The 21,235-nt window shown below is 37.5% G+C and overlaps 1 protein-coding gene across 4 annotated transcripts in view; it reads right to left on the minus strand.

Annotated features, from left to right (window-relative positions):
- The window catches only part of LOC149084792 (xaa-Pro aminopeptidase 1-like), a 537,471-nt gene that overhangs the window by 277,222 nt on the left and 239,014 nt on the right, over positions 1-21,235 (minus strand). For all 4 annotated transcript variants that reach the window (XM_089232535.1, XM_089232536.1, XM_089232537.1 and 1 more), the window contains one exon: positions 5,012-5,093. In XM_089232535.1, coding sequence (XP_089088661.1) covers positions 5,012-5,093 — 82 coding nt within the window. The remainder of the gene's footprint in view (positions 1-5,011; positions 5,094-21,235) is intronic.

Raw genomic sequence — 21,235 nt, forward strand, 5'->3', positions numbered from 1 at the left:
TGTCATACAAAAACATTTTATTTCACACATATGGTCATAGAGAGCTATCGTAATCACAATTTAGTTGTTGCACTTTTCTTAAATCACAGCATTTCAAGAAGTGAATAAATTTTCTATGATTCATTAACTTTCATCCACATCTTCAAATGTTGATTTATCTGAAATTAGAAAGAGAGAGAATTTTTTTTATTATGCTTATCAATCTTTAAGTATGCTGTACATTTTATTTTAGTTGAGACAGTCATTAGTTGTATAATTAGACTTACACAATGGCTCATGGAAAATTAATCATCAGAAAACAGTTTGACATGAGTAAGTGAGCAAAAAATGACTGAGTGAATGAGTCAGTAAATGATACAGTAGTTAGTGAGTGAACGACAGAGTGGTTAGTGTTGGTGAATTAGCAACCTAGTGGTAGACTGAGTGATCCAGTGCATGACAGAATGAGTGACAAATTGCATGACCTGGTGATTGAGTGTGTGACAGCGTGTGCAAAATCCATTCACTTACTCACTCGATCATTCATTCACGTATGTTGATATGTTTTGTGAGCTTTCTGGACACAGTGTACAATAGCACTTTGTCGACATTGGGGCAACTCGCCACCATTTTATCACAGTAGGAACCAAGATGTATCAACTGTGTTTTGTAAGGGAGGCTAGGTATTGCACACAGATGTACATGTTCATGTCTAGATGTGTTTACCTACGGCTTGACAAATCCCAGGCACCGAGTCGCCATGGCGGAAAAAAAAATGTATATTGGCAACTAAAATTTTCTATGCATGATCATAAAATTTTTGCAATTTATATCTGTGCATCTTCTAACATGAGGATGGTTATTAAGAGCTGAAAAACTCTAATAAATTTTTTTTACCTTGGACTATTCGTCTTAAAAACATACTTGGCTGGCACCATGGATGTTTTTAAATTTTTCGAGCCCTGTTTCTACCCTAAAGGTTTGACCACAGACAGATGAAGAGAAAAACCTTATTGGCAGACAGCTTACTTGTTATTTTCACTCTAATTGTAGCTTCGCTCTAAAACACATCCTTAGTAATCTCTTGTGGGCCCCCATTTAATTAAACATAGAAATTTTGCAGTGTCGTATGGTGTCGCTGTAGTTTAAAAGTGTGATATTATTTGTTATAAAGTAATATTGATTGTTTTAATATTCCCATTCACAAAATATGCTCATTAAAGGATATAGTTATAATTTTTTCAAAGAATTAATACCATTGTTTTTCAGTTGGAAAAAATGTTCAAGGTTGTTTTTTTAATGTCCTCCCTCTCATTTATATATTTGTTCTAATGGCGTTGTTGATACAAATGAAATTAGTGAAAATAAGGCGATATAATGTTTAAATTTGTGTCATTGAATCATGCACAGAAATTTTTTTCCCATGAAAATAATAATGGAAACTGTTGCTTAAAGGCAAATACATAGAATTAAAATTACCTTTGTTTGCTTCGGAAGCATATTTCAGAACCCTTCATTTGTTCCATGAAAACCTTCACATAACTTTGCAGCTAGCCACAGCCAAGTTCCTAGAAAACAAAATTTTTTGAGATTTAGAAAAACCTTACTATACAAAGGCATCAGCTGTTTACTCACAGCATGATCAAAAAATCAGTGCTTGTTAAAAAAGTTTAAATTTCACAAAGTCTCTGTGTTCTATTTTAAACTTGTAAATTATTTGACATGGAAAAGATAAATTTTTGTACAATCAAAGGTTTTGTACAATCAGAAGTTTTCAAGAAAAATTCTGAAAGGCATCTGTGTTTGCCCATGCACATAAAATCAAACACAAATTTTTGCAAAAAAAATAGTATTTGAACATAACACCAAATACTGAAGTAGTAATAAGTTTCCAACAGTAATGTGCTTCTCTTATGATGATGCTACATATACTTCAACATTAGCAACTGTGAAAAAATTCCAACTTTGTTTTACAAATACACCATCACAACAGGCAAAATGCCCAACAAGGTGGCTGAAAAAAAGATGCCCATAACAAATATGGATATTATTATATTTCAAAAATACAGCAACCCAATTAAAAACACAATCACAATAATTATAAACAATATATATTCATGACAAAGTATTATACAATGCCTATAAAGAATACTTATAGTTGTCTTATTCTAAGTATGGTTTCTAGTCTTTGTACAAATTTAATTTTTTTTATCTCAATATAACATAATAATTCCTTAATAAATATGTTTCATCTTAGAGCGAGTAACAGAATATAGTTACTTAAGAAGTTGCATGACTTTTTTTTTCTGAAAATTAAACTTTCATGAAGTCTTACAATATTGTTCACAGATGATTGAACAGTTCAAGATTGATAATCAAATCAAGATTTTAAACCTTCAGTGCATTGAGTTTCAGAAAAATTAATGTTTAACATTACTACAAATTTACCACGCTTTATTTAAATTTTAACATTACTTATCACACACAAAAAAATAATTCAACGTTTTGTCAATTAGGTGCAATATTTTATTATCAATAAATTGTAGCTGTAGCTTACAAGTTACTTTATGCATTAAAGGGGGGGATTAATCTAAAACACAAATTTGTGATTTCCTTATTTATAACTGATTATATAGCATAGTCATCCAAGCACAAATTTTAATCATCTCAATAATATTCAAAATTATTTATTTACACACACATGCTCAATTTAGACACAAATTTTCATTAAAATTAAATACAGCACAACACATAGAATGGGAAACTTTAATCTGATATTATAGTTTGATTAGATTTATATATTTCACTTGCCATGTAAACATGTCCAATACAATCCAAAATAGACATGAGCTATTTGATATTTTTCAGCATCACCAAGTGGGAATCGCTGCCTATCAATTGAGAGACATTATGGCTATTTATATTTTTAAACAACACATTCAGAGGGCAAAAAAAATTAAGAATATCTTTAAAAACTCTTCCTATATAGTTCGATAGCAAAAAAATAATTCTTACCTTAGTATAAATGTGCTAGCACTTCGTCGCAGCTTCATTTGCTGATGTCAACATACATGTATATCACAGCAGTAGGTTTTGGAGGATATAACGATGAAGTACTTCAACTTTGAAGATACCAAACATATAAACAATGTTATATCGGTCATTTTTCTTGAATAAAATTGTCCAATTCATTTAAAAAAATTGTATTTTATCGCTAAATACAATAGCGCGAGCTCCCAGCTAGTGGCAAAATTTCTTCCCAACGAAGATGGCCGCAGTGAACTACTGCTTAACAATTCTTGCTAGGCAGTCCTTAGCTGCGTCCTAAGTAACTATTAAAAAAACTCCTTAGCTTGGAGATAGTATCGAAAGTCGAACTACTGACCAGCTAAGGACAAATCGGCGCTCAACTACTTTTTTTCGGCTAAGGACAGCAGAGATAGTTCATCCCCGGGGTGGAAGTTCAAAAGGTCTGCAAATTTGAGGAGTGAGTGGCTAAGAAAATTAGCAAAATGGGAGAAGGGCGGTGAAATTTTTATAAACCTCAATAAATCCATCTCTGCTACGGAGACAGCAAATGACCAGGTTAGTGAGTGACCAAAAGAGTGACTTAGAGAGTTTACAAGCACGTGAGTAAATAAAATACGTATGTACGGTGATAGCGACATAATTAAAAAATGTTGAAATTGTATGGTTCAAAACTGTAAGGTAAATATGTAAATATTTTTTCTTATATTCCAACAACAAATCACCTGCTGTCCACAAGGCCACAACAGACAAAATGCCCAACAAGGTGGCTGAGAAAAAGATGCCCATAACCGGCCCTGCTCAGAGTGGTCTACAACATTGACAGTCATCTGGAGTGGTATCATAGCCAATCACCACGGCTGCCAGCAGACTGGCATCTCATAGTGTTCAGCCATGAATCTAACTCCAGTCTTGTAGTACATGAACATCGAATTGGTGTGTGGAAGTGCTGAATTCAGTGGTCTAGATATGTTTCACAGTGGCTCATAGCCATTACCCCTGGTGTGATCGTGTGTGGTAATATGTCTTATGACAGCAGGTATCTACTAGTCATTTAGCATACAACTTAACAGCTCAAAAATATGTTGGTGACATTCTGTGGCTATTTGCATTACCTTTCATGACACATCACCGTGGAGCAATTTTTCAACAGGATAATGCCGGATAATTTAACTTCCTTACTTACCTCTTATAATTTTCAAACGAGACAATAAAATCAAGGAAATTCATAAAAAATTTCCTGCATTGTACACCCGATTTATGAAAATTTTTGCATCAGGAACCCATATTCTTTGTCTTCAAATAAAGTTTCTCATACTACGTATAGAGACAGGCTCTCAATAAACTCTGCAGTAGCCTTGCATTTTTAAGCCAGTTTTCTTCGAGCATAGAAGAGGAAAACATCAGTGCACACATGTTTATGAGCAGAAGTTTGTTATTTAAATGGGCTTTTTCAATGACCTTGCAGTAATTTGGCGATTTCTGTAACACAGCACATCCCGGTGTGATATGTGCCAGATCAGCGAGAGTCTACTATACTAATAATTCACATCTCTATTAGTTCTATTCATATCTGTTAGTGCTTTAGTGGTTCTTCTTCACACTCTTTCAGCCAAGTCTATTTTTTTCTGAAGATAGTGTCTCCAAAACCTTATGTCATAATCTAGGCCAGTACAAACTAAGCCTTGCAAAAGCGGGAGAATGATGTTGAGACAACAATTAATTTTTTATAAATATAAGTATTTTTCCAATCAAAAATTCATAAATAAAAATTATGTGCTTGTGTATACAGAGCTGCATTATGTAGAAACATTTTTACATACACAGCATTTCCACACGAAAACTTTATCCTCCAGTCATTTTTCTTGGTATGTCTTATCACCAAAAATTACAGAAAGTGCTACAAGTTGTTTTTTTCACATTAGTCAATAAGTAAAATGGCTGCAATGAAGTGAATTGTTGAACTATCTTAGAAAAAAAAATTGATTAGGAAATTTCAACTCACTAAACAGTTTCCATAGTAACCACACCAAAAGCAAAAAACACAGGTATGTATTCCAAATCACTTCCTCTCAAATTGAATAGCCCTGTAATAAAGAAAATAATTAATGCCAGAATCAAATTCTAAAATAGATAATATGATTTAATTTCATTCAACCATTTATTTAATTTGGAGATACTGCTTTATTGAACAAAATTTATAATAAAATTTATATATATATCACTTAAATATGACTATTTCTGATGAAAATGAATAGGTTGTATCGTTGTATGAAATAAACTTTGAATTGCCACAAAATGGTACAAAATTAGCTATATCTAGCAACTGATCTAAGTTACATGTAAAAACAGTAGCAAAATTACAGCCATTCTAGGATCCTTGTACAGAAAACTAACATTTCAAATGGTTCTTTAAAGTTTTTATTTGATTTGTATCTTAATTCATGTTTAGCATCTGTATTCCAGAGGCAAAGAGCACCCTGTAACAAAAAAGAAATTTTACAGGAGAGCAGCTTGAAGATTTTTTTAAATGTCTTTCTATGGAGATTGCTTCTTTTATAAAAGTGAATATCTGTTATTTATTGAAATAGGACTTAATGTCCTATACTTATTTATAATGTAACAAAAGTACTGAAAATTAATAGCATCCCAATATTGATGAAAATGGACATTGTATTTGTATGCCGGAGATAAAGGACACTAAGGTCACAACAGGTGAAATGTCCAACGAAGTGGCTGAAAAAAAATGCCCATAAAAAATATGGATGTCAAATGTATCTAAACTATGTCAAAAATATATTGCTAAAAACAATTCTGTAGAAAGTATACAACTATTTAACAATCATATTCAGTATTTAATACTTGTACAATGCCTTAATTTCAATTATTAAATGCAATCAATATATTTTCAATAAGAATTTTAATACACTGAAAAAATTAAATTTCTGAAGGTTTTTAATACAACAGTTTAATACAGTCAAAAACATGACAACCCTAATAAAGGAATAATCAGTATCTGGCCTATTCAGCCTTTTTGTGAATATTTGGTTTGGTCAATTGCTTGTTAGGTATTTGGTGAAATATCTGTGCTTTAAAAGCTTATTGTGTTACAAGCAGAGCGTGTCGACTGAGTTGAAGAAAAAACAACGATCAGAAGTTCATTTGGTACTCCAGCTTTTATTCCTTTAAAGTTTCAAAAAAGATGAAGTTTAACAAGATCATGTAGCGTATTGTTAAGCAACATTCCCGTGATTCAATGATCCAACAATACAACAGGCAATAAGTGAAATAGGCAAGTTCCAGATCAAAACATTTATTGTTTCACCTCAGGAGCCTGTAGGAGTCATAGTATCATTATGAAGTTGCATCCCTTGTAGACCTCACTGAATCACACCAGTTGGCGAAACATGCTACCAACCATCGGTACTACATTGAAGACCTAGTTGTACATAACTGCAGGTTGTATCATTGTAGGGTTCACCCGACCCTTTCTAGGAATCACATTTCCTCCAACTAGAACGCACAAAAATTGACTATTAATGACTAGAAGATTACATTTGAACCAACTACATGGACCAGCCGGAGTAGCCTAGCTTAGTAGATCACTTTTTTACGACATTAGTATTAACACAACATCCAGTTGTTAGTAAAGGTTATTCAGCCAACATCCGCACTGAGAGGAGTGAGAAGATCAAACTGCTTGGAGGTTAGGAGGTTGAATGCGCAGTATCAGGTTTATCCAGCCTATTTATAATAGCGAGAACATTGTTCTTGGCGCATGCAATGGTCCCTTCTCTATCAGCATTAACCTAAGACTAAACCAAGAATGTCTTGTCCCCATGAGACGTCTGTCCCTTGCCACGTCATATTTTTTAAAATCTATTTTTGTCCTCTTGCTTCCCCTGAAGAACAATATTGATTGTATTCATGGATTTTTGTTTTCGGGAGATGTAAAAGGATTATGCAGCTCCTTTTTAAGGTGTGAGAATTTTAAGTATCTCGTATCTCTGTGGTGCTTTCTCTATTTCATCTTTCTTTGCTCGATGTACCGCGAAATTTCTGGAAAGCAAAACAGCCACACCCCCCCCCCATACTCTTAGTTCATATAATAGGGCTTTTTTTTTCCTCAGAAATACTGAAAATATTCCCTGGTGTGTGTAGCATGCCTTTATCAGTTCTTAATATTCATTTGAGGAGATTCGATCTCCTGCTCTATCTACACACAAGTCCATTTTTTTAAAAAAACAGATTCTCTAACTTTTCGTTTTCAATCAAATCAGTTTTTTTTTAATTTTTTAAATGTTATTATAATATGTCTCTCAACGAAAATGAAACATAACTTTTGTGGTGCGACGACAAAAAGGAAAAAAGCAGCAGAGGAAAAAGAAAAAATAATAAACTTCCAAAATTAAAATATTGGCTGAATTCTCGAGTTCCCCTTCATCTACCAGTACCACATCTATTGTTACACCCATTTCCCCAATTGAAGAAGATAATCTTATAGTTTCAGTACCAATTCACTCTGCTCAAGAAATCCCACGAGAGGTGTCATCATTTATACCGGTGAAAGATGTTACTACTCAACAGACTGATCCAGGATTGTGGAATGTCAAGGATACTACCACAGTAAATTATTGGATTCATGTTGGACCAACATCGTGCCAGAATTATGATAGTGACTTTTCGAATTCACGTAGAGCATACACAAAAGCAGGTAGTGAGAAAAATGTAAAGGAAAGATACTTGACAAAAAATGTTTTTGAGCGCAAACTTCGAAATGGTGAATTCATAAAACGTGAATGGATGCTCTATTCGCCATCCAAAGGTCGTTTGTTTTGTTTTGTGTGCCGCCTGTTATCTGACAGAGAATCCCCTTTTGCTACTTATGAATTCAATGACTGGAAACATTCTAGTGAAGTTATCTCGGAACACGAAAACAGCGATGCATGAAGGCATTTGTTACCCGTCATAAAGAAAGTGGATGCATAAATTCTGTATTAATTGAGCAATATCACTCCGAACAGGAGTATTGGCAGAAACTATGAATGCATGTAGTTTCAGTTATTTGCTTTCGTTCCTCTAGGGGCTTGCCATTCCGTGGTGAAAATCAAATTATTGGGTCACCAAAAAATGGCAACTACTTAGGAGTATTAGAGCTATCGAGTGAATTCGACCCTTTTCTGAAAGAGTATTTGAGGCTGTATGAAAATAGAGGAAAAGGAAATCCATCATACCTATCAGCAAATATCTGTGAAGAATTTTTGGAATTGATGGGACAACACGTTCTCAATGTTATTCTTAAAGAAATAAAAGATTCTAAGCATTATTCAGTAAGTGTGGATTCCACTCCAGACATTTCACAAGTTGATCAACTAACATTTGTTGTTAGATATATTCAATGGATGGGATCACGATGGGACTCTGTGGAAAGTTTTTTAAAATTCATTCCAATATTTGATCATGGTGCCAAGGGTTTAACTGAAACTGTCATAAGTTTTCTCGACAAGAATGAAATTCCACTATCAAACTGCCGAGGCCAATCGTATGATAACGCATCAAATATGTCTGGACGCTACACTGGGTTGCAAGCATGTGTCAAAGAGCTTAATGAATTTGCTATTTATGTCCCTTGTTCTGGGCACAGCCTGAATTTTATTGGAGTTAAAGCGGTAGAGAGTTCTCTGCAATCTGTAAAATTTTTTGATTTCATTCAGCGCCTGTATTCATTTTTTTCCGTCTCGACGGATCGGTGGAATACTCCAGTTTCATCAATAGGAAAAGCTCTGGTAGTAAAGCATCTGTCGGACACAAGATGGTCATCACATTTTGATGAAAATTGGCCATGCACTTGATTCTATATCAACAGATGCCCAACAGGAAGTGAACGCAAGAGTAGAAGCAGCAGGACTACGCAAGAAAATGGAGAGCCTGGATATGATTTTCCTGGTAGTTCTTTGGAATGACATTCTTGAAAGAATGAACAAAGTAAGTAATATTTTATGGTCAAAGGATGTAAATATACTTACTGCTATGAATCTTTTGGAGTCTCTGAAAATATATCTCCAAGAAATCAAGGATAAGTTTAGTGAATATGAATTAAAATCTAAAAGTAGAAAAAAGAGAGATACGATGGAGCAGAAGATGAGATATGTTTAAGTGCAAGTGAAAAATTTAAGGTTGATACATTTCTTCCAGTTTTGGATTATTTAACTTCTGAATTGATAAAACGTGCAGAAGCTTATTCATTGATTGGAAATCGATTTTGCTTCTTTGGAGAGTTGAAAAAAATTGACACTAAAGAGCTGCAAACAAAGTGTGAACATCTTGCTAATGCATATCCCCAAGATCTAGATCAAAATGACCTTTTCAATGAATGTCTTCATCTAAAATACTACATAAGAAATGATGAAAATTGTGATTCACACTCTCTCTCTGAACTACATAAAGAAATAATTTCAGATAAGTTGAAATCAGTGTTTCCCAATGTACACTGGTGTAAGAAATTAAGACAATTTGTAGACTTGGTCGATTATCTCTAGAACTACTGTACCGATTTTAATGAAATTTGATATGTACATACATTGATACAATACAAAACAAATAACCATTCAATAATTGTAATACAATTACATGATCGTGCGTAACACTCGTTGGAGTTGGAAGGTATGAAACAGCGGTTGCAGAATAAACAAAAAAATGGGTTAATGGATTGATTAATAGGGGGTATGGTCCCCTCTTACAGATATACAGCGTGATTTCATACTTTAAATAAGGCAATTTATCATTTCCTGTGGCAATTGGTCCCACTCGTTCAGCAACGCTGTTTTCAATCCCTGAATGGTTCCCGGAGGGGGGGGGGTTGCGAGTTGCAATTGCCCTCCCCAGAGCGTCCCAGACATGCTCTATAGGGTTAAGGTCTAGAGATCTGGCTGGCCAATCCATCCGGCGAATATCCTCACACGAATATCCCTCTAGAAAATCATTTATCTTTTCATATTGAAATTTTCAACATTTTATCATATTTTTTGTATTCTATTTCATACGATATTATATTAAGATATTTTTTATATTTTTTATACAATTTTTCTTTGATATTTATCTTTTCTATTAGTTCTTTAGTAATACATTTGTTCTTGCTTCTTTTAGTAATGTTTGATGATTATTTAGTCCACAGATTTGAATTGAGAGTAATTATGTCTATATGTCTAGAAAACGTTTATATTTTTGTTTGGTTTCATTTTCATAAAAAACATTTTCAAAAGATATGTTTGAGATGAAATTTTCAAATCTTTTATAGTTAATTTTTGTCTATAGTTAATTCCGATATCATTGTGTGCCACGTCCTCAATATGCTGATTCCTTGATCGTGAACTGTTGCATGTGAAATAGATTGATTTTCTGATCTTCGTCTGGCTCAACAGAGAGATTGTGGCCATTTAGAAGATTTTCATCGACTTATTCTGGCGAGATTGATTTTTCTTTTGTTATATGTCTAGATCATAGTTGTTAAGATTTAATAGTAATGTGGAAATAACTAAAAACTAATATAACTGAACCTTATGACTTATGTGAAAATAAATGACTTAATCTGAAATTTGCCAATGTTTTCTCTTATGTTTGCCTGAAGACTTATCTATTGGATGTATAAATCACAGGAAGTAGCTGACGAATACGCTACAAATTGGGAGCTCAACCTTTTTAAGTCTAGTTTTAGGCAGTATTTGGCAATTTTGGATTGACTCATTTATATTTTTTGATTGTTGAAAATTTTGTATCATGGATGAAAACTTGCAAAGCACTCCCGATTCCGGAGTGAGTCATAATGCATCTATACAAACAGACCCAGCATGTGCGGGTGTAAACATGTCCTTTACAAATCCTCTTTTGTGAGATGGGACCGGTTTTTTTCCGGGGGTCCCTTAAAGCGCATTAGAAAGAGGAGCGCTATCTTGATGTCAGGATACAAGTGGGAAATATGGCAACAGGGACGCCGGAACATATCTACTCGTGTTGCTAAAGCAATACCAATCATTTGAATGGTATTGCTCAGCAATACCAATCATACCAATCACCATATGAACATATCTCAAATATTGCACTGAAAGCGCTTTTTTTTAAAAATTAAAATTTTTGAAGACATATCCATGGGACCCTTTCCTTGTGAGGAGTTGCATTGCTGCAGCTTTTTTGTTTGCAAGTAAGTCATTTCAGGTCCAAGGGACTTTCTCATACACCCTATATGTCCATTAAGCATGAGAATAAAATGAGCATCATAGAATCTCAATTCCACAACGGTAGTCACAGCAATAGACTTGAGATAATACGTTTCATCACTGATTTCAGACGGATCTCAATCCTTTGAGTGGCATCAACAAGATACCTCACCTTTTTATTTTAACATTAGCATTTTGTAAAGTTAATCCCTCTCTCAGTGGAACACTTTCCCAATACCAGCGGTACTCAACCTTTCTTGACTAGCAGCAGGGGCGGGCTTAAATATTTTGCGGCCCGGTGCAAAAACAGCTTTGCGGCCCTCTAAAACGAGGTTTCGCAACTGCCCAGTAACCATGAACCCTGGCGCACGCCAGGATCACATTTGCACCCAATAATTAATATCAAACTACTATTTTTTTTTTCAATGGTCATAAAAAAGCATTTGAGAAAGCCATTCGACAATAAATTTGAACAATAGTGCGTTCAAGTGTGCCTCCAGGCACTTAAAGGTTGTGGATGGGGGAAGCTGTCAGGCTAGAGAACCGATTATCTGTGGAAACCCTAGGCCAGAGGGCTCGATGTCTGAATTTTGAGTCCTTGGACAGAATTTTGAGCTATTTGATTTGTTAAAAACATTTAAGTCGAAATGTAATCAAAGTATTTTTTTCTCATTTTGCGGCCCCTAAAATTTAGCGGCCCAGTGCGCCCGCACCCTTCGCACCTGCCTAAGTTCGGCCCTGACTAGCAGACCCTCTTTAGTAAAAAAATTCTATGGCGAAGCCTCGTAGGCCCATTTTTAATTTTCCATCAAAATTACTAATTTATTTTTACTATTTAAAAATATTTATAATTATTTTTTTTAATTTTACTGGTTTTTTTTATATTTTCCTCGAATGTTCGGGGGAGCCCCTGGGGAGTACACAAGGAGCCCCAAGGGCTCCACGGAGGAACGGTTGAGAACCGCTGCGCTATTCCAATGGTTCACAAACTTTTGTCAACCACGGCTCCCTTGCCTAATTCATGATTTTTCAGCGGCTCTTCAGGATAGTTTAATAGGTATTTTCTCATATAAAAGAACTTCTTCAAAGCATAAACAAATCAATATCGAAAGCTCGCCACGACACCCACATAAAGGTTGGCGATGCCCCTAGAAACACCGACGCACACTTTGAAAAAGCTGCTATATACCCATTACTTTATATACTCATTTACTGCTGAAAATCATAAGGAAGCTTATTGCTATTATGCCGTGTAAAGGGTTAAAAGGTATCAATCAATAGTCTCATCAATGTAGTTAAAAATTACAAAAAAAAGTCGCTGAGAAAATAAAACTTGTAAAATAAAACAAAAAATAATAATAAATGCAATATTGGCATAGCTTTGTTATCTAAAGTTTTAACGCAAAAAAAAAAAAAAAAAATATATATATATATATATATATATATACACTACAGAATCATTTATTCCAGTGCTATTATCAAAATTAAAATTCAAAGCTCAACATAAGTTTAAATAAACAAATACAGACATAGAAACAAGTATAAAAAAAACATCCTAGTGAAACGAGATGCTGTATATTGAGATTCAAAGAGGAAGGGAAATGATTCGACGTTTGTTTTTCCATTTTCCACGACTTCTGGCAGTGTGAGGGAGAATTTGTGAAGGAAAATAAACATACATAAATGACTTCAAATAAAAAGAAAAGATATACAACGTTTTAATTATCGCCATGAAGTTATCGTCTAAAACAGTGTTTCTCCACCGCCGGGTTGCGGCCCAGTACTGCGCCGTGACATCAATCGCATCATTACCCTTTCATTTTTCAAGCATTTCCACGAATAACTAATTGGTTTATTTCACTATTATGGTACATATTATTTTAATTTTTTAGTCTAAAAATCATTTACAAGGGTAAAGACGAAAACCCCTCCCAGAACAAAGGCTTGCAACCTCATTTGTAAATTATAAGAATTTGGAGGATCCCTCTTCCCCTTATCTCACTGAAAATCCTTCATTTTGTTGCAAGGCCCAAAGGCAGGGAAACATGTCTCTGGTCCTCCCCTCCCACCTCGAAACTAGTATTTTTAATTTTATTTTTTTTTTCTTTTCGTATTTTTGAGTATCCGTCTTCATGAGACTCAAACAACACAGCAAGGGTGGGAAATGTTTTGCCATACTCTCCGTCCCTTTCCCCCGAAAATATCGTACTGCTTCAGGGCTCTGTTGACAACTAGATGACAATAATGCCATGAGAAAACTCGGTATCCCACCTTCCTTGGAGACTGAAAAAACATCTGTGCTACAGTGCACCAAGCTACATAACTTCACAGGGGCTTCTTTTTTTCCTCGGAACCAAATATTTCTATAGGGAGAGGAAAAATTGTTTTGCAGACCCATTCAACACATGCATTCAATTAACAATATTGAAGCTGTCTTTTTTTACTCGAAAAGAGAGCCGCTGATAGCATACAATTAATGTGCGGCTAAAATTCCCCGGCTGTTTTCTTGAATAGATATACAGTATACCTATACCACACACACATACACATGAGGGGGGAAAAATTGTTTCTGCTGTACAGCAATACGGATTCCTATGCTGGACTCAGAGCCACAACTAGATGCTTGGTCACCCGGGGCAAGCACACATTTTGACGCCTCCTTGTAATGTTGAAGGCGATGTTTCAGAATGAAATTTGTTCCCCCTCCGGGTCTAGCACATGGGGTACGAAACCCGTCTGCCCCCCCCCCTGTAGTTGCGGCCCTGGCTGGACTTCCTATGGTGTGTAAATTTTTTTTTCCGCTCAGTGTCTGTCGGATGACCAGCTGCATTGTAGAGAATCAAACCATTCCCCGCTGTTCGTGTAAGATTGAACTATTTATATCAAATAGTAGTAATCACAAATTTGCTCTATTGGAATAACGAAACGCTCCTATGAGAGCAAAAAAATGCTTAAGATTTGTTTTTTTTCAAAGTTCAAAGATTTCATAGTGACATATTGATGAACTAGATTCTACCCCACGTAAGTTTGCTTTTATCTAAATGATAAATATTTTTTGCTTTCTTTTGTGTAATTAACTGTAGAAAAACCATCCGCTGATTTTGCCAATAACTTTAAAGTTCACCTCTTAAATTCCGTAAAATTGTCGTGCAGATGTCGAAGCCCGATTTCCGTATGGTCAAGTTCAGCATTTGACCCCACAAGGGTAAGGCCGACATGGAAACAGCCCTGGGGCCTGGGACAATTACCATAATTTTTTGGGGTATTTTTCAAGCTGTAAATTCACTACAGAAGAACCCGTGAAAAGTTTTTCTTGAGGGGGGGGGGGAAGGGCAGATGTGGATTAAAATCATTTGAGGTCCTGGACGCAAAAGTAAATACTGGACCCCTTAAATTAGAAAAATGTGTAATGTTTGGGTTTTACGTGGCCCAGGCCCATCATTTAGGGGGGGCAGGGGGGCAACGCCCCCCGGCTTTTGAAAATAAACTACAAATGGTATATATATATATATGCGTACCTTTAGTACATGCTCTTTGCCCCCCCCCCCCCTGGAAAAAGTTGAAATGATGGCCCTGGGGTGCGCCCGCCCTTAAATCCGCGCCTCTGCTTCGGGCTGACAAAAATCCCAGCCAACCAAATTTAAACAACAGATATTCACTGACAACCGGTTGAGGCTGTCAAAGAGAAATGCAGAAAAGTGATTTCCGCTGTGCAAGTGAGAGCTGCTCTGAGGAATGGGCGACAGGAGCGGTCGCACTGGGCACCTTGCTTTGTGGTCCCCCACACTTACGGTAAACTATCTGAGGCTTTCACGAATTCTGAAATTACTTCTTGCATTAATTCTGAAGTTTCATCAATTCTGGAATTATTTCTTTCAAAAATTCTGGAATTATTTCTTTCAAAAATTCTGAAAAATTTTTCACCCCGTAAATTCTGAATTGGTGCAGGAATTATTTCTTCCAATTATTTTTGATTCATCAAGTCCAAAATTTTTATCAGTTTCAGGATTTTATTTTCTTTCATTAGTTTAAAATTGCTTTCAGTGATGAATTTTCGGCAGTTTTTGTATTAATCTATTGAATTGTGTATTTAACATTTTCTGTATGGATATTTCACAGCATTTTTGTATATTTTGAAATAATGGATGCTGATTCCTCAGGGGCGTAGCCAGAAATTTCGTTTGGGGGGGGGGGGAATGAAAGTGATAGAACAATAGATTTGGCCATCTTTTTCCCTTTTCCTCGGTCATTTCGGGAAGGGACCAGACCCCCAAGTCTTCCCCTCACTACGGCCTTGCGATTCCTACCCCCAAATATACAAAATCAGGCAAATATTTTTCGTGTCCGAAACTATTGAGATGCACCGGGACCCCTTAAATAAGAAGTCATTCAAGTATAACATCAGCATTGATGGGGGAGGAGGTTCCCGATTTGCTGACTTTTGATGACAAGGGGGAAGGGGGGTATGGATGATGGTTAAGTCATCAACCACCCTTTATGAAAATATGAAACATTTTTAATGGCATCTTACTCGGTCCGTCAAAAACAAAAAAAATCTTTGGATATATTGTGGGCGTCTGAACTAACATTCTCCCTAAAGGTAAATTCCTTACAGAGCCTCTTCAGCGATCTCTAAATGTTTCACGGATCCCTCAAGTGCTCAGGAAATATGTCCGGGCTGCTTAAGTGCTCTGGAACTGTGCAAAGCATCACTCAAGTGATCTGTAATTATGCCACGGACATGACCCCCACATCCTGAAGCAGGGCCCCTAGGCTGGGATCTTTTACGGGTACCCAACCAGACTTTCACGGGCCCCTTTATGATAAATTTATAGCATGAAAAAACAAAAAAATAATGAAAATCAACCCCGGCCCCAGGGCTGGAGCCTTGTTAGATCACCCCTTGTGGGGGTCATGGCCACGGATCACTTAAGTAATCTGGGAATGTTCCACGGATAACTTGAGTCATGTAGAACCACAATGGGGGCCGCTTAACTGCTCTAAAATTGTACCACATGTCACTCAAGGGATCTCTAAATGTGCCACGAATCGTTCAAGTGTTCTGGAACTGTGTTGCGGATTACTTAAGTGATCTTTGAATGTGCGACGAGCTTACTTCAGTGATCTGAAAATGTGCGACGAGCTTACTTCAGTGATCTGAAAATGTGCGACGAGCTTACTTCAGTGATCTGAAAATGTGCCACAGACTTACTTCAGTGATCTAAAAATGTGCCATGCGCCACTTAAATGCTCTGGAATTGTGTCACAGATTATTTAAGCTATCTGAAAATGTGCCATGGGCCACTTAAATGCTCTGGAATTGTGTCACAGATTATTTAAGCTATCTGTAAATGTGCCGCTTAGTTCATTTTCACAAAATTGGGTTTGAGGGGACAAGCCACATCAGCATAGGCGTAAACTTGTATCTGGCCCATGGGCCCGAGCCCCCCCCAACATTTTAGAAGAGCTGGCTCGGCTCCCCCAAAAATTCGAGTGGATATTGTTTCTCACACTTGGCTCAGAAAAAACTTTCTCTAAATAGTAGAAATCTATCTGCTTGAAATTTTATTTTTTTACTTTTCTTCAGAATCTCAACGCACTTGTTCTGTGACAATAGCAGTCTTATCTCCCAATCGCCCGGCATCCATTCATCCTAAATTGCATCCTTCCAGAGTGCTGCCTGAAGGCACCTGTGGAGATAACTCTGGGGTGGGGAGATCCTTTCTCTTGCTTGCACTGTCGGTAAACTCAAGAGCATCTCTTCCTTCTTTTGTTGAGTGTGACCCTTGGGGATAGGGACGAGACAACACAAAAAATGAAAAAAAGTGGGAGGAGGTAAAGAGTGAACAAAAAAAAAAAAGATTAAGCTTATTAACAAGTTCGAAGGCCTGATATTTCAAGCCTTCACAACAGAGGCGCTGACACGAAGAAATTAACATTGGGTGGGGAGAGCGCGATGAACGTTGCTGGCCGTCCCGTATATACGGGGCTTAAGCGTATACGCAGGAAACGGAGAATGCACTGCATTGTTTTTCTAAAAATTATTGGGGGGGGGGCTCAAATATCCTCCGCTCCTAGGTTCCGGTGCTTTTGATGAAACAAATACATAATAGTAAAATAAAATTAACACACAAAAAAAAAAAGAAAATAAGAAATGAATGGAAAATTTCAAAGCCCCTGAGCGGCGTACCATTGCATTCTAATACTAAGAATATGAAATTTCCTCCTTACAAATCAGGGATTCCCAAACTATTTACATTAGCAGCACTCTTAGAAATTTTAAATAAAGTATTTCAAGTAATGTTAAAGAGAGAGGGTTAATGGGTGAAATTTGCACCCCCCCCCCTCTCTGGGCACTTGAATCCCCCCCCCCCAAGCCCTGTATCCAGTACTCAAACACTTAGGTATCCAGGGCCGGAACTAGGGAAGAATGCAGTTTTCAAGGGTGGAAATCTTGTGGGGCTGCTAATTCTGGGGGGGGGGGAGACGAAAAATATCGTTTTGATCAATTTTTTTATCGGAGAGGGTGAAAAAATTACACAAGTTCCCTCCCTCCACGACCAAAATGATCCTGTCTCCATTGGACCGGGATTTTGGACTGAGATCTTTCGTGGGAACTCCGATTTTTCACAGGGAAGTGCTTGGAACCTGTCGTAAGCGTGAGTGAACTTGCATTGGGCGAATAGGATCGAGCCCCCCTATTAATTTTGGAGATCTTCCTCAATCCCCCCCCCAGTGCCGTAACTAGATGTTTGGTCACCCGCGGCAAGTGCGCATTTTGGCGCCCCCTTGTAATGTTGAAGGAGAGGTTTGAGAATAAAATTTGCGCCCCTCTGGTCCAGCGCCCGGCACGAGACCCACCTGGCCCCCCCCCCCCAAAAATTGCATGGATACGTTTTCCACACCTAGACTCGGAATGATAACGTCACATCAGTACAGTGTGTTTCTGATTATTCTCAAGGTTTTAATAGGGTTCCTCCTTTCCCGGTCAATTCTTTTTTACGAACGAATTTCTTTTTGTCCGGCCGGTGACCGCAAAGAGGGGCGAGTTTTACATACCCTGTTTACCATAGGCGTAAACTTGTATCCGGCCCATGGGCCCGAGTCCCCCCCCCCCCCAATATTTTTGAAGAGCCGGCTCGGCCCCCCCAAAAATTTGTGTGAATGGTTTCCTGATTTGCTATGACCAAAAAAAAAATTTTACCAAAAATTGTCCTAATTATGAATTAGATAATGGAAACAATCTGCTCAAAATTTTATTTCTTTTAAATACTCCCGATGGTCTTTGGCTTTCTTGTTCATGTCAAAATAATTCTCTCTCATTTCTTTCTTGCCGCTCAGTTCCCCCAGTTTCACTCTCCCTTTTACCATAGCCCACTAAACAATAAATGTCTAGTCGGCCGTGCTTTTACTGCCAAAGGCACGACTGACTCAAAGAACTTTCTGTGGGGAGGGGTCTCTTCTTGTTTGTGCCTGGAGAAACTCAAATGTGTCTCTCCTTTTGTTCACTGTGACCAGGGGAAAGGGGGGGGGCGCATGATGCCAACATGAAAGGAGGCCCAAAGATGTGTGGTGGAAAAGGCACCGACACAAAGAACATTGGGGGCTGAAAGATGCTGGTTGTCCCGTATATACAGGACTCGGCGAGTACGCAGGAGAGAGAAGGCGCATTGCATTGTTTTTTCGGAAATTATTGGGGGGGCTCAGCCCCCCCTACAAAATTTATTGTGGGGGCGGGCTCAAATGTCCTCATCCCATAGGTTCCAGCGCCTATGTGTGGTGGTGGTGAGAATCGGAAGGTAAATAATATTGAAACCAAGATAAAAAAAAATTACACTCTGTACAGGATAGTCCCCGGAACCTAGGGGCTGATGCCATTTAAGCCTCTGCAAGAAATTTTGTAAGGGGACTGAGTGCGCCCAATAATAATTTCTGAAAAAGCAATGCAATGCACCTTCCTTCTCCTTTGTACGCACTTGAGTCCCGTATATATATACGGGAAAACCAATTACTTTCAGCCCCCCCCATCCTGCCAATGTTTTCTTGAAAAATATTTGGGGGAAAACAGCACATTCTAAATGTCCATTCACAACAGAGAACCGAACGACCGATACCAAAACATTTTTCTAGCCTCGTTGCAACAAAATTTGACTTAAGGGGGGGGAATAAAATAAAAACGAGTTAATTATAATATTGATTTACAAAAAATGTGTGAAATAAAAAATAAATAAACGATTTTCAAAGGTTCAAGTGCCCCTTGGGCAGGACCTTTATAAAATTATCGAATTTGAAAGTTGTGGGGACGACGAAATAATGTTTTCCCCAAGCTGCAAAAATCATAGTTGCGTCCCCCCCCCGCCTCCTTAAAGTTTTCTTCCCGTCTGGTTGGGTGTTTCAAAGATGAGAAACGAAACTAAAATTCAATAAAAAGCTGGTGCGGGGGGGGGGGCGCTATAAGTTGGTTACAAGACTCATTCATAAGAAAAATATCGCTCACAAATTAAAAATAATTTCTTCAACTGAAAAAGTAAAAATTACTTAAGGACCTACAATTACCTAAGGAAGCAGGTTGGCCACCCCTTCATGAACAGTGAAATGCATAAGTGACGCAAAATGTATCTGTCTATTTAGAATTCAACAAATCATAAATAGTAAGTCCTCGGTATAACGTCACTAGGGAACCACATAAAAATTACCATAAGGGGTGATAACTTGATAATGAGTAATCCCGATTCCCTAATGCTGGCAGGCACTAAAAAAATGGGACGATAATAGGCATCCCCAATACTGCAGCAGGGTCTCAGGCTGGGTTCTTCGGTGGGCCATAGCTCACGAGCCACTCTTTAATTTTTTGTGTGAAAAAAGTAATAGAGAGGAATCGTCCCGGTTCCCCGAGTGGTGAGGGGCATGTTTATAGTGTAATGCAGTGGTTCTCAACCTTTTTTGACTCGCGGAGCCCTATCCAATATATAATTTTTATGGCGGAGCCCTGTTTGACTCAAGGAGCCCTTTTTTGTACATAATTTTTATGGCAGAGAGAACCTGTAGGCCTCTTTTATTTATTTATCTATCAAATTTACTGATTTATATTATTTTCCTCGAGTCGCCACGGAGCACCGGTTGAGAACCCCTGGTGTAATGTATGCTTGATGACGATAATAAGTGTTGATGTTACAACGAGGTCTTTATTGTACTTTGTCAAGCCTCTCTTGCTGTCATCCTTATATAAGATTTTAAATTGAAAATTAATTTTAAAAAAATTATGTATTGATAGATTATCTTTCCATGTTGAGCGTGACCTTTTTCTTCTATGAACACAGGGTCGTAGCGTGCCTTCTCAGGGCACCAGGGCAATGCCTCGATTGCCTCAGACTAGTTACGGGCCTGTATGAACATATAGTAGTTTATTCCAGACAACCAGCTTTCCCGGGTAGATAGAACAAGGCAAAGCGCTTGGACAATGGCTATTGTGCGGAGTGATCAAAGAAAAGCCGTTGGGTCGCCACAGGCAGGATTTAACCATTTTGAGGAAAACAAAGCACATGCTTAGGGCATCCGAAAAGGTCCATCACAAAAAATATCGAATTTTTTTCTTTGCTGATTGTAAATCGACTACGACAGGAGAAGAAAATGTCATCAATGAATAATGAATCCTCTTGAACGCTCTGTACTATGGCTGTGGCAGGTACCTATATTATAACGATAGACTCGTGGACCAGTTCCCACCACCCTCCATTTAACAAGTGAAGGGGGGGGGGGGTTCGGCGATTCTGTTGAACAGTTCTCTCCTTTCTTTTTTTATATATCGCTTCCTGTACGATCTCCTTCCTCATTGTGTGTACAGTATATCCCCCTGGTGAGTTCATTTACGGCGGCCTTTCAGCGGCGCTTTGATTATTGAAGTAGCCTGCACTGCAGTAGCATGACGTCTCTACAACTGCCCCGGAGCAACACCTTCTAAGGAAAAGATTGCTCCAGAAGGTGTTGCCCGGAGCAAGGCGGAGTATACACAAACA

Source organism: Pholcus phalangioides, unplaced genomic scaffold (assembly GCF_987345545.1).
Source record: "Pholcus phalangioides strain wild (caught in Gottingen) unplaced genomic scaffold, Ppha-v1.0 ptg000007l_1, whole genome shotgun sequence".
Taxonomy (NCBI): domain Eukaryota; kingdom Metazoa; phylum Arthropoda; class Arachnida; order Araneae; family Pholcidae; genus Pholcus; species Pholcus phalangioides.